Here is a 13,034-nt window from a genome sequence, read left to right on the forward strand (position 1 = left end):
TGGGAAGATCCCACATGCCGCGGAGCAGCTAGGCCCGTGAGCCACAACCACTGAGCCTGCGCGTCTGGAGCCTGTGCTCCGCACAGAGAGGCCGCCACAGTGAGAGGCCCGCGCACCGCGATGAAGAGTGGCCCCTGCTCGCCGCAACTAGAGAAAGCCCACGCACAGAAACGAAGACCCAACACAGCCAAAAATAAATAAATAAATAAATAAATAAAATTAAGAAGAATGCAGCCTATCAGCCAAAAGCTGTTAAAAAAAAAATATATCCTACCATGCTATCCAATAAATAAATATTAAGATGAATACAAAAGAGTTCAAAATTCATTTGGGTTTTATCATCCAGTGATTTTTTTTTTTTTTTTATTAAGTGGTTTGTGGGTACACTGTCAGGCTGACTTGCACCTTCCACAGTATTTAAAAATTATTATTTATATCTAGTTATTTCAGAAATTGAATCATATTTAGTTACTGCAGCAATCACAATGGAACTTTGAGAGGTGGGAGGGTTTTGCCGTGGGGAGCTGGTGAGGTGACATTCACTTTTCATTCTCGCTGCCTTTTCTTTCCTTCCTCTAGTCCACATACTTCTCGTTGGCCAAGCTGTGTCTGCTCTTTACTGCTGGAATTCAGAGCTGAATCAATTCTCTTTTATTCTGGAAGCACCATCTGCTCATGATGCAGCCTCTGTTACAGTAAAGTCCCTTAATTCAAGCAAGCATTTAATTGCTCTTGCGGGAGCCTTCCACTCACACACATATGAACTGGCCTATGTCTCGAGCCAGTCTGACTTCATTCCTAGGTAGGTTCAACATTTTATGCTGAATGTCTTTGTCTCACCATAATTTTATATGGTACCTAACTTCTAAGTCTTTATCTAGTGATGAAAGAATATACAAAATATAAGAACTATGAATAAGCCAGAAGTTTGGTTATTATCCATATTTCTAATATCTATTCTACCAAGTTAATTAGTGGTATATGAACATTTTGGATTAAAATTTTACTTATGTGATTTCTGCAAACTTTTAATAGTAATCAGTATTATGAGAATTTTATGATTAATCTACCATTTGTATGTCTTTAATTTGTTGTAGTTGACTTATTTTATATATACTTCTTATGCTAGTTCAGGTGAATTGATATTTGAGCCTGGAGACAAAGAAGCTATAATAGCGGTAAATATCCTTGATGATACAGTTCCAGAGGAAGATGAATACTTCAGAGTTCAGCTTAAAAATCCCAAAGGAGGAGCAGAGATTGGTATTAATGGTTATGTAAAAATAACTATTCTGTCTAATGATGATGCCTATGGAGTTGTTGGATTTGCTCAGGTAAAGATTCCACAGTTAGACGTCAAATGATTTATTCATTGTATTTATTTATTAGCTGCTATCAGCACTCAGTGAGTCATACTTTGAGTGTCTTAAGCCTCTCTTCTTTTCCTTTCCCTGCTTCATCCCCAACTCTGCATTATAAGGTGAATTCTACTGATGATTGAAATTTACAGACTTGCACAATGGACCCTTGAGTCAACTTGTCTTAAACATTTTTTTGGTACTGATTCCTTTCCTAAGATTAAATTTGAAATGTTACCAGTTGGCCTTGGTCCAGGAGTTTGGCTCTGCTCTTACCCTTGTTTCCAGAGGGTAACGGTGAAGCAGATTCCAGATACACACTGTACACTGTGTCTTTTCACGCACATCACCTACAAATATATTACTGTCCTTTTACGCCTTTGTTACTTCTGTGTATTAAGAGAAAGAGAGAGAAAGATGTTTGTAACTGTATGTGCATTGTACACATGGAGATGCTTTCTCCTGAGGAAAGAGAGCTATCCAGTTATTCCAGTTTGACTTCCATACCCAGACTTCATATTCCTTTACCAATGAGCAAAAGGACAGCCTTCATATTGCATCATTTAGTCCTATTTGCAAAATGTATCACGATTTCTTAGAGTTACAGCTGCAGGTATCTTGTGTTTTTCTCTGAAATATTCTGCAAATAAGGAAAACTGAACTGAAACTGACTTAAAACACCTAGGGCGTGTCCACAGAGAAGGTGGGCTTGGGGTTGACTGGATACTCTGCTGTGTCACTATGGCTCAGATTCTTTTCATCTGTCTATTTTGCCAGCAAAAAGCTAACCATTCGTTTTGTTGTTTGAAAGCTGATGCTATCATTAGGGCTACTGCTTTCTTGTTCATGTCCACTTGCAGAGAGAGAGATGCTTTATGTGGCTCTCTGTATAAGGAAGAAGTTTCCCAAAAGCCTCTTCTTATGTCTCATCGGCCGGAACTGGGTAACAAGCCCACTTAGTCATTTATTCATTCGTGTAGCAGGTATTTAATAAACACCTTCCATGTACCAGATGCTGTTTCAGATACTAGAGATATGTTAGAAAATAAAACAGTAAAATATCTCCATCCTCCTGGTCCTTAAATTCTAGAGAGGACAAGGGGAGACAGACAATAAGCGAAGACAAAAGAAACATCTGTACCATAGCTGATGTCAATAAGTGCCATGGAGAAACATTAGACAGGGAAGGCAGATGGGGAGTGAGGGAGGAGGTGGAGGTTGTGTGCTGGGAAATCAAAAAAATCAGGGAGGGCTGCACTGAGCAAGTGACATAGGGCAAAGGCCTGGAGGAGATGAGGGAGGGGGTTCTGTGCATATCTCAGGGGAGAACATTCAAGGCAGGGGCACCCGTCAGCGAGGGCAGAGGCCCGGACGTGAAGCCTTGCTCCTCTGGTGCAGCGAGAAGGCCACCATGGCTGAAGCCGGTTACTAGGGGAGATGAAGGACCAGGGCCCCGTGTCGGGGTCCCCACCAGCACCCACAGTTGCAGCGACTTGCTAGGACGACTCACAGGATCAATATTTAGTCTTTCTCATGTCTCTGATTTATTGGAGTGCAAGGTTACAAAGCAAAATCAGCCAAGGGAAAAGGCTCATGGGTGAACTCCAGAGGGAACCAGGTGCCTTCTCTTCCAGTGGAGTCACACAGGACACACTTAAATTCCCCCAGCGTCAAGTTGAGTTGTGATAACATGTGAGTGTTGCTGACCAGGGAGGCTTATTAGAGACTCAGCGCTGAAGGTTTTAACTGGGGGCTGATCACATAGGCACCCTGTACCTGGCATAGAACAAAATTCCAGAGTCCCAGAAGGAAAAGGAGTGTTCAGTATCAACCACATTGTGTGTACAAACAGTTTAGGCACAAGAAGCTGGTTATCAGTTCTGTGGATGGTGAGAACCCTCCCGATATCCAGGTTCCCAGACATCAGCCAAGAAGGAACCCCGCAGACCTTTTGAAGGATAGCGGTCAGGCCTGCTACCTTAACTCTTTCCTGCACGAGCCCCTTAGTGTTTTCATGAATTTGGCCTCTGAGGGAAACTGGGAGCTTTTGGAGGACTGGGGTAAAAGAGAAATTTGATCCAACTTGCACTTTTAAAGGACATTCTGTTCATAGAATTGAGACTAGATTGTAAGTGGGCAAGGATAGAAATAGACTAGGAGACTATTGCAGTAATTCAGCAGCAAATGATAGAGCTATGGGGAGCAGGAATGTGCCTTTCACCAAGACACAACCACTGTAAGAGGAGCAGTTTGTGGGGATAAGATTGGACTTACTAATACCGTGAGTCAATTCCTTGCAAGGATCGTAGGGTCACCCTGTTACCCGCTCTGTCCCATCTCTGGAGCCAAAGGCAGGTCAGCTTCCTCTGAGGCACCTCTGCCCAACAGAATATAATATGAGCCCCTGGGTAATTCTGAGTTTTCTAGAAGCCCCATTAAAAAAGTAAAAAGAAACAGGTGAAGTCAGTTTTCATGTTATATTTCATTTAATCCAATATATTTGAAATATTATTGTTTCAACATGTAATCAACGTAAAATTACTCATGAAATATTTCACATCCTTTTTTTCCCATATTTTGTCTTCAAATCCAGTATGCATTTTTACACTTAAAGACTAGTCACATTTCAAGTGCTCAGTAGCCACATGTGGCCAGGAGCTGCTGTGTAGGACAGAGTAGCTCTAAGATGTGAGCTGCGCGGGTAGGGTTAGAAAGAAAGAAGACAACTTCTATCCCCACCAGGTATTCACATGACTTGTTTCCTCACGTTGTTTCCTCTCTGCTGAAATGCCATCTTACAGAAAGGCCTTTTCTTGCTGAAAATTGTGACTCCCACCATCATTCTTTATTACACCTTAATCTTCCTTATGGCACTTACAATGGCCTGATTTGTCTATTGCCAGTTTCTTTGTACTAGAATTAAAGAGTATGAGAGCTGGCATACTGCTTTCCTCGCAGCTTTCCCTGAGCCAGGCAAGTGCCTGGCACACTGTAGGTGCTTCCCGTGAGCCTGTCATTATGCAGGGGAGGAAACAGAAGACTCACGGGGCCTTCTCAGAATCTCACACAACTATGGAGGGCAGAGCTGGGGCTCCTGGGGCAGAACCCAAATGCTCTGCAGCTCAGCTTCATCTTCTCACCGGAAGCTGTGCTGCAGATGGGGAGTACATTCTGTTCCTCAACTGTTTAAGCATAGATCGCGCTTTATGAAGCCTGTTTCACAGTTGTTCTAGAGACACGAAGTCACTGTGGTCTGATCCTTGCCAATAGATAGTATCCTAGGTTTCTTCAATCCGCTTAGGAAAATTCCTCAATACAGGCCTCTCGTGTCTGGACAGCCTGGTTCCAAGATGAGACTTAGTAGATGTTGAGAATTTCTTGAATATTTTCTGGCTGTATTAATCCTCATTTTACTAATCCTTGTTAACAGATGGCATGAAGCCTGAGAGAGGCTTCTCTTTTTAAAAAGCATTTTCTTTCTTTTTTTTTTTTTTAAAAGGCATTGTCTTTTGTGAACAAATTATATGCATATTTTAAAATCAAAGCATTTTCTGTAGGAATGTGTGATTGCCTTGAGCAAGATTTTACTACTATGTAACATCTGTAACAATGTGTTAAAATGCTGTGTAAAACACTATAGGATTGGATATCTACTCAAATTAGCATTCTAACTGGAAGCTTACATAAGCTTAAATGAAATTTCTTAATTTCATTTAAGAAGTTAATGGGGGGGGTCTTTTTTTAGATTAAGTAAAAGTAAGTAAAAAGATGAGAACAATCTTACTGGAAAGATTTTAAAAAATCTTTATACTCTGTGTTCTTGCTGTATTGCCTATGGAGAAACAAATGTTATTGTAAGAAGGGATTTTTTGGAGTATTAATTTTGAGGAAGCGTTCATTAAATGGCTGGCAAGAGAAGTTGCAGGCCTTGGGCAAAGAATGTTATAGTCACACAGAGGCAGAAATCAGCTTGGAACAAAGGAAAGAGGCTCAGAAGTATAGGTGAGAAGAAGAAGAGAGTAAGGGATTCTAACATGAGGGAAAAGGATCGTTCTGGCAGGAAAAACAGTGGTAAAGACCATGAGCTAAGAATGAAACATCATCCATGGAAACATCACAGCCTATAGAAACAAAGAAACGTTTCAGAGGATATGAATTTAAGGATAAGAGACTTTTGTAAATGATCAGAAAGAGCTCACTGCTTCTCATGATGTCATTACATTTGGATGGGTCCTTGGGGACCACGTAGGCCAAACACTTATTTTACAAATGGGAAACAAAGACCTAGAGGGATTGCCAGAGCTTAACATAGGGGAGGAAGAAGATTTCTCTGTTCTCCTGACTCTCTCTATGACACTTCTGTTGTATAAGCTATTTACATGCTATGTATGCTCCTTTTAAAAATGTGTATGCTTTCTGAGTATAAAAATAATGTTTATTGAAGAAAATTTGAAAAATATAGAACCTGGAAAAAAATCCTATAAAAATTAACCTTTTCATTTACTTTAACTTAGTCTTTTACTTATTCAGACATGCACGTTTTAAAGTAAAATCATGGTCATCCTATATTACTGTTTTTTAAATATTGTTTTTTACATAATATATCATGTTGCTTAGTACTGTGAAGTTTGCAAATGCATAATAGCATGACCTAAAAGTCTGCTTAGATAATTTCATATAACCCCTTATGACTTCCTGTGTATTTTTCAGAATTCATTATATAAACAGGTGGAGGAAATGGAGCAAGATAGCCTAGTAACCTTGAACGTTGAACGCTTAAAAGGAACATATGGTCGTATAACTGTAGCGTGGGAAGCTGACAGAAGTATTAGTGATATATTTCCTACCTCAGGAGTGGTATGTAATTTACAAAATTATAGGAGAGTCACTTTAAAATTATGGTTACTATTGATGCATGGGACCAAACCCTGTCTTGTGGATGAAGTGTTTGAGTTTGACCATGTCAGCATTGGATTCCTCCTAATCACCATAGAGGGGGGATACAAGTTAAGGTTAGTTTTATTGTTGTGATTCTTCTTTTTTCCCTATAATACCAAAATTATCTGTAAAAACATCATCCCTTTTGAGAGTCAGTACACTGGTTGGCCAAATTATGGATGTATCACGCTGTCAGAAAGATAAAACTAATCCAGCTGGGGCTGGAAATGTGGTTTCGAGATTTGGGTAGAATAGAAGCAGTAAATAGGGAACAAGTCCAGTGAAATAACCGCAAGTATGGAAAAGTAGACCAGAGTTGCTGAGTGATGTAGGTTGAGTTTCCTGTAAATAGACTCTGAGATTGAGAGTTGTGGCCAAAAGTTCATTGGGAAGAGCACGTATAAGGAAGTGAGGAAGGCAATCATGTGCAGAGGGAGAAGTTGATCCACAGGGACAGTTGTCCCTGAGGTTGAGTTTATGAGGGAGTTCTGAAGCTGAGCTTGTCCTCTGGAGTTGTTTCCAGTTGGGGCGAGGGGATATAATGTTGCATCCTGTTTTAGCTGTCCTTGACCTCTGGTCACCTTTTGGTTGAAGCATAACCTGGGGTGAAATAGTTTGCTGCAGCTAAGGACAGTTCCCGGTGAGAAATACAGAAGCTGTTATTCCCAGTAGCTGGGGGATGGGTGCATCAGTCCCACGAAGGGATCTGGACAGAGGATCACATTATCCACTGTTGGAGGGTAGAAGACAATTGTGGCACAGGTTCAAGAATGGACTCAGAATGGGCCAGAGAAGTAAATGACTAACAAAGTGAGGATTCAAGGGGACTTTAGTTCCTAACTAGAAGATGGGTTGTTTCCTTGACTTGTCTTGGGTTTCATAGATTAATCTGTATATTTTGCCGAAATGCTTCTCTGAAGAGTGTTTTTAAAAGACCCCTCGTGGAATTGTCTCTAAAAAGGACAGGTGTATATTATGGTTCATCATTTCTGGGTTTCTGTATCATTTGAAAGGTGATTGAAGCTTCAGTGTCTTAAGAATATTATGGCAAATTTTCTTGCAGTGAATATTTACTTTATTCAAGCTACCAAAACTGTAAGTTCTATCTCTCAGGTTCTGTGTGTTCTGAATTATGTTTCCCCAATTAATATTTCTTATATAAGCATGATTAAAATTATTTCTAATTTAAATACACAATTGTATCTTAGGTGTGGACTGTATTTTTTAAAAATTTATTTATTTTATTTTATTTATTTTTGGCTGCATTGGGTCTTTGTTGCTGTGCACGGGCTTTCTCTAGTTTTGGCGAGCAGGGGCTACTCTTCGTTGCAGTGTGCGGGCTTCTCATTGTGGTGGCTTCTCTTGTTGCAGAGCATGGGCTCTTGGCGTGCGGGCTTCAGTAGTTGTGGCGCACAGGCTCAGTAGTTGTGGCACACAGGCTCAGTAGTTGTGGCTCACGGGCTCTAGAGCGCAGGCTCAGTAGTTGTGGCACACGGGCTTAGTTGCTCCGCGGCATGTGGGATCTTCCCAGACCAGGGCTTGAACCCGTGTCCCCTGCATTGGCAGGCAGATTCTTAACCACTGCGCCACCAGGGAAGCCCTGGACCGTATTTTGGAAGAGAATTATCTTATCCAAAGGTCAGTAAGTTCTGTAAAGGGCCAGATAGTAAATATTTTAGACATTGAGGGCTATATGTTCTCTTTCCCAGCTATCAGCTTTGCCATTGTAGCACAAGGGCAGCAATAGACAGTATGTTATCAAATGACCTTTTCTGTTTTCCAATAAAACTTAATTTATAAAAAATGGATTTGACCAAAGGGCAGTAGTTTTCTGACTCCTGATTTTATTAATAAAGCTCTTGAGTTTACATCCTGAAGTGCCTTCTCTAGGTAGAGAGATGAGTGTCAGCAGAATAGGCCTGTAATGCTAGTTTGAATTGTTGTAAATAGTTTGTATCCCTATTACTAGAGAATAAAGTCTGAGATGGGGAAAAAAGGGAAATGACATTCAAGAAGCAGACAGAAGCCCTATCAGAAAGGACTTCAGATGCTTTTAGCAAATTTAGGTTTGACTCTTCAGACAATGGAGACACAGGAGGAGAGAGAGACTCTGATTTGTATCTCTGCCTATCTTTCTCTCTCTATTTCTATTTTGATTGATTCATTGTTAAATAATACATCTATTCAGAATTTAGGTGAGGGAAGTAGCACTCCTAGCAAAAGTTCTGTTGAGAAAAATGTTTAAACTATATGCCACCTGCTTTTATGTTTTTAGATTTTTATATATGGTATCCAGGATTTAAATTTCCAGAAAGAGTATGTACTCAATATTTTATTAAGAAGGTAGGTTTCAGGATAGGACAGTTTGGCTACATGTTTTATTAGTTAAGTTTTAGCAGTGGTTTACTCTTTCTTTTTCCTAACAATCTTCTACTTCTCATGTGAAAGGCATTTGATTGATTTGTAGGATCATATTATGTTGCTTAAATATCTCATTATTTAAGATATGGTCGATATTAAAAGATAATCTAACCTTTTGATATTCTTACTGTACAGTGATAAGTAGAATATAAATAAAATCTTCTTTCTTTAAAATTTTAGATTTCATTTTCTGAAGGCCAGGCACTGTCTACAATTACTCTGACTGTTCTTGCTGATGACCTACCAGAGTTGTCAGAGATTGTGATTGTAACACTCATCCGTATTATCACAGAAGGGGTTGAGGACCCATCAAAAGGTGCTACTATTGATCAGAAAAGAAACAAGTCTGTGATAACCACTCTGCCCAATGACTCGCCCTATGGCTTGGTGGGCTGGCATGCTGAGTCTCTCTTCGTTAGAGTAGCAGAGCCTAAAGGTAAATCTTGTTAAATATTTTTCAGGTTCTAGTACGTTTTATTGGATGACTTAATTCTAATATTTACTAGGGATGTAAGTTTCTTTTTACATGATATTTTTCAGTTTGAGAGGTCATACTCAATCCTTTTTTACTTTTTGTTTGTCTTTATTAAATTTTCTGATCATGTCATTACACAGTGATATGGCTATATGAAATACTTTTACTTTTTGAGACATTACTGTCATAATAGAAATAATATTTTAGTAAGTCATTGTAGTAGAAGTGTTTGGTTTTTATTTTACTTTCTCTTTTTCATTTTTGATATGTCTGTTCTCTTTCCTCACTCAGATTTCTCTGCTATAGATTTTCAATAGTTATAGAAAACAATGAGCAGCACAGAGAAATGCATGTGGTACTCGAGGTGTTAATTATTAAACCCAAAGCAGTAATTAGAATAATATTTTTTCTGTGAAGTGTAAGTGATCAGTGCCTCTTTTCCTGTTTCCTTTGAGCTTAGTGTTGACATCTTTGTCTAAATGACTATTCTTATCAACTGTAGAATAAATAGATTTTTATAGATAAAGGTCATTTGACTTATTTGAATAAAAGGTTATATATAATATATATGTATTAAGAATATGTGAAGGCTCTAAAATTTTCAGATAGGAACATGGACATCTTTCAAGGACCTTTTATTTAAATAGTTGATGGAAAAAAAGATGTGTAATTATGCATCTAGGTCTTTATATATCTGTATATATCGGAATAGAAAGAACAATCTTAAAATAAAATGATCTGTTCATTTATCCATTCAACAATCATTTTTGAAGCACCTAGTAAGTACCAGAAATTGTGCTATGTGTTCTGGAAACAAAGACACGGTATTTGGTCATTAGAAATTCACAGACTGGCAGGGAAATTGACAAGCATTTTTTTCATTTATGTAGCAAATTAAATTTTAAAAATCTAAGAAATGAAATAAAAAATACATGCTGGGAAATACTTTGAGCTTTGTGATAGCCACCTTTACTGTAAGAACGAAATTGCTCTTCTTCTAATGATTAGTTATTAAATGATGACTCTGTGTGCTTAATTTTTCATTTTCAAAGAATCTTCCTAGCATTTGTAATTAGCCCCTCTGCTCAACCAGCAGGTATGCACTTTCCTAAGATTTTCAGCAGTTTCTGTTAAAGTGCATGACATGTGCAACATAGGAGAGTGAATCAGAGTACCAGAAGTGAGGGTTTAGAACTGGGATATAATGCTAACAGCGTGTGGTGATTCTCAGCATAACTTCGGAGACAAGGTGGATAAAACACTAAATACTCCTTGGGAGTATACATTGTCTTTGTTTTACCTCTCTTTTTTACCTGTCTGAAAGGGGTAGTGCAGAACATTCTATCCTAAGTGCTTGGAATAACATCAACAGCAAATAGAAAAGCTTACTTACTTAAGGCATGTCTGTCTCACAGAGAACATCACCACTCTTCAGTTACAAATTGTTCGAAATAAAGGGCTACTTGGAGACATAGCCATTCAGTTGATAGCTAAACCCAATTTCTTACTGCACGTCAGTAATCAAGCCACTGAGAATGAAGATTATGTGCTACAAGAAACAATGATAATAATGAAAGAAAACATAAAAGAAACTTATGTCAAAGTTGCCATTTTGCCGGTGAGTCTAAGGCTGCAATGAATGTGATGTAAAATAAAGGAAAATACTCTTCGGTGAGTCTAAGGCTGCAATGAATGTGATGTAAAATAAAGGAAAATACTCTTGAAGATAAAAATGTGATGCTCTTAAAGGTAAAATCTTTAAAAAGGGTGCTTTTTAAATATAAAGATATAAGTACTCTAATGCTCCCACCCACCCTAATATTTAATAATGAATGACTATTTAATACCTGAAAGATAAAGTAAGTGTATTAATTGTTTATATTTATTTTTAAACTGGAATATTGTTTGAATGAACTTTGAAGCATTGAATCTGGATTGATTATGTGTCTGGTTGGATCCTCTGTTCTGTTGCTTTGTTAGTTGTTTTCAACTAATGATTGAATGAGTAAAATACCCAAGTCAATATGGTTATTTTTATTATTGGTTTTATAGGACAATGTTTTCATTCCATGATACAATCACTTGAATTAAGATTAGTCTTCAGATGGGGTTTAGATCTGGATTTAGTGCTCTCGCTCTCTTTCTCTCCTTTGTCTAAAGAGAATGTGTATATACGTCTGTAGTGATGCCCAAGAAACTGAAATTTGTTAATAGTATTATCACTAATATATAATTAAATATTGTATTTATATATTATAGTCCTACATATAATATTAATTATTATCATATCCTATTGAATATAATATTGTATAATAATATTAGTGTTATTAATAGTGGTAATAGTGGTATTAGTGGTATTAGGTAATAGTGGCTTCTGGAGAGGACATTCTGGAAAGATGTAAGGGATGGGGCAGAGCGGAGGTTTCCTTTCCTTTTCACTAGGTATTCTATCTTTTGAAATTTTTTATTACCTATTGAAAAATAAGGTAACAATTTTTAAAAAGTTAATTAAAATATAGGATTATAATTAGATTTACAAGTCCAGAGCTTTCACTTTTTAAGATGTATGTAGCATTTACCAGTTTCTCCTAAATTGAGGGGATGTTATATATGTAAAACATATTCAGTAGGATGTGGTAAAAATTGTAGGATACTTATAAAAAATTATTTTACTTGCTCATGAGTATGTGGCTTCCATTGAAACGTCACCGATAAGCTTGAATATCCCCTAAGATTCTGAAGTTGTCAGTGGGGATGTACTAAAATATAAAAAGGAATCTTTTTTTATATGTGTGGTAGAGCTGCCCATGCTTGTGGACAGTCATTCTTTACTGAAAAATACTGTCTTTCCAATGCAAATTAAATATATTTAAAAAAATAAAACACCGTCTCTCTCCCCTCCCCCTGTTCCTTACCCCCAGGATGATGCCCCTGAGCTGGAGGAACGGTTTATTGTCAACATCACTGAGGTGTACCTGGTGAACTCTGACTTCTCTGCAGGACAGCCAAGTGTGCGAAGGCCTGGGATGGAAATAGTTGAGATAATGATTGAAGAAAATGATGATCCCAGAGGAATTTTTAAGTTTCATGTTACCAGAGTGAGAGGAACTTTCACATATTTATAGTAATAACAAAAGCTTGTACCTGCTGATTTGGCCAGTGTCATTTATTTTCTGAAAAATAATTGACTTTTCTTGTAGGTATTAATAAATACCTGTCTTAAAGTTTTTCTTATAGACTAATTCTTAGTTCTCTTTGAGCTAGAACAAAGGATTAAGCAAGTTTATTTACATTACATTTAAATGTAAGAGTTCTGAAGACCGAATATGCATACTTATAGTCAACTATTGATTTCTACTTTGAAGAGAGAAGTATAAGAACTAATAGTAGAAATAATAAATTTAGAAAGTGATGACTTATATGAGTTACTTTTGTCTTGAATTTTAACTTATATTCTTTATTTAAAGGATGTTGGTGGAGTTATTACTGCCTATGAGGTACCTCCACCCCTGAACATTCTTCAAGTTCCTGTAATCCGGCTGGCTGGAAGCTTTGGGGCAGTAACTGTTTATTGGAAAGCAACACTGGACAGTGCTGGCCTGGAAGACTTTAAGCCATCTCACGGGATTCTTGAATTTGCAGATAGACAAGTATGCTAGTTATGGACATATTAACATTTTTTGGTTGTACTTGAAACATTTTATAGGCATCCACCAAATGAATGTGCAGTAGTGATTGCTGAATATATTAAATTCTAAATTTCCATGTCAAGCCAACAGAGATACCGTTAGTTAATGTATAATTTTTTAATGGACATGGGAAGAGAATATAAATAGGCAAGA

The 13,034-nt window shown here is 37.7% G+C and overlaps 1 protein-coding gene across 1 annotated transcript in view; it reads left to right on the plus strand.

Moving 5' to 3' along the window:
- The window catches only part of ADGRV1 (adhesion G protein-coupled receptor V1), a 560,722-nt gene that overhangs the window by 147,573 nt on the left and 400,115 nt on the right, over nt 1-13,034 (plus strand). Inside the window, exons 51-57 of the mRNA XM_061188957.1 lie at nt 580-802; nt 1,130-1,334; nt 6,069-6,215; nt 8,898-9,153; nt 10,608-10,810; nt 12,114-12,290; nt 12,660-12,842. Of these exons, the coding sequence (XP_061044940.1) occupies nt 580-802; nt 1,130-1,334; nt 6,069-6,215; nt 8,898-9,153; nt 10,608-10,810; nt 12,114-12,290; nt 12,660-12,842 (1,394 nt within the window). The remainder of the gene's footprint in view (nt 1-579; nt 803-1,129; nt 1,335-6,068; nt 6,216-8,897; nt 9,154-10,607; nt 10,811-12,113; nt 12,291-12,659; nt 12,843-13,034) is intronic.

Source organism: Eubalaena glacialis, chromosome 4 (genome assembly GCF_028564815.1).
Source record: "Eubalaena glacialis isolate mEubGla1 chromosome 4, mEubGla1.1.hap2.+ XY, whole genome shotgun sequence".
Taxonomy (NCBI): Eukaryota; Metazoa; Chordata; class Mammalia; order Artiodactyla; family Balaenidae; genus Eubalaena; species Eubalaena glacialis.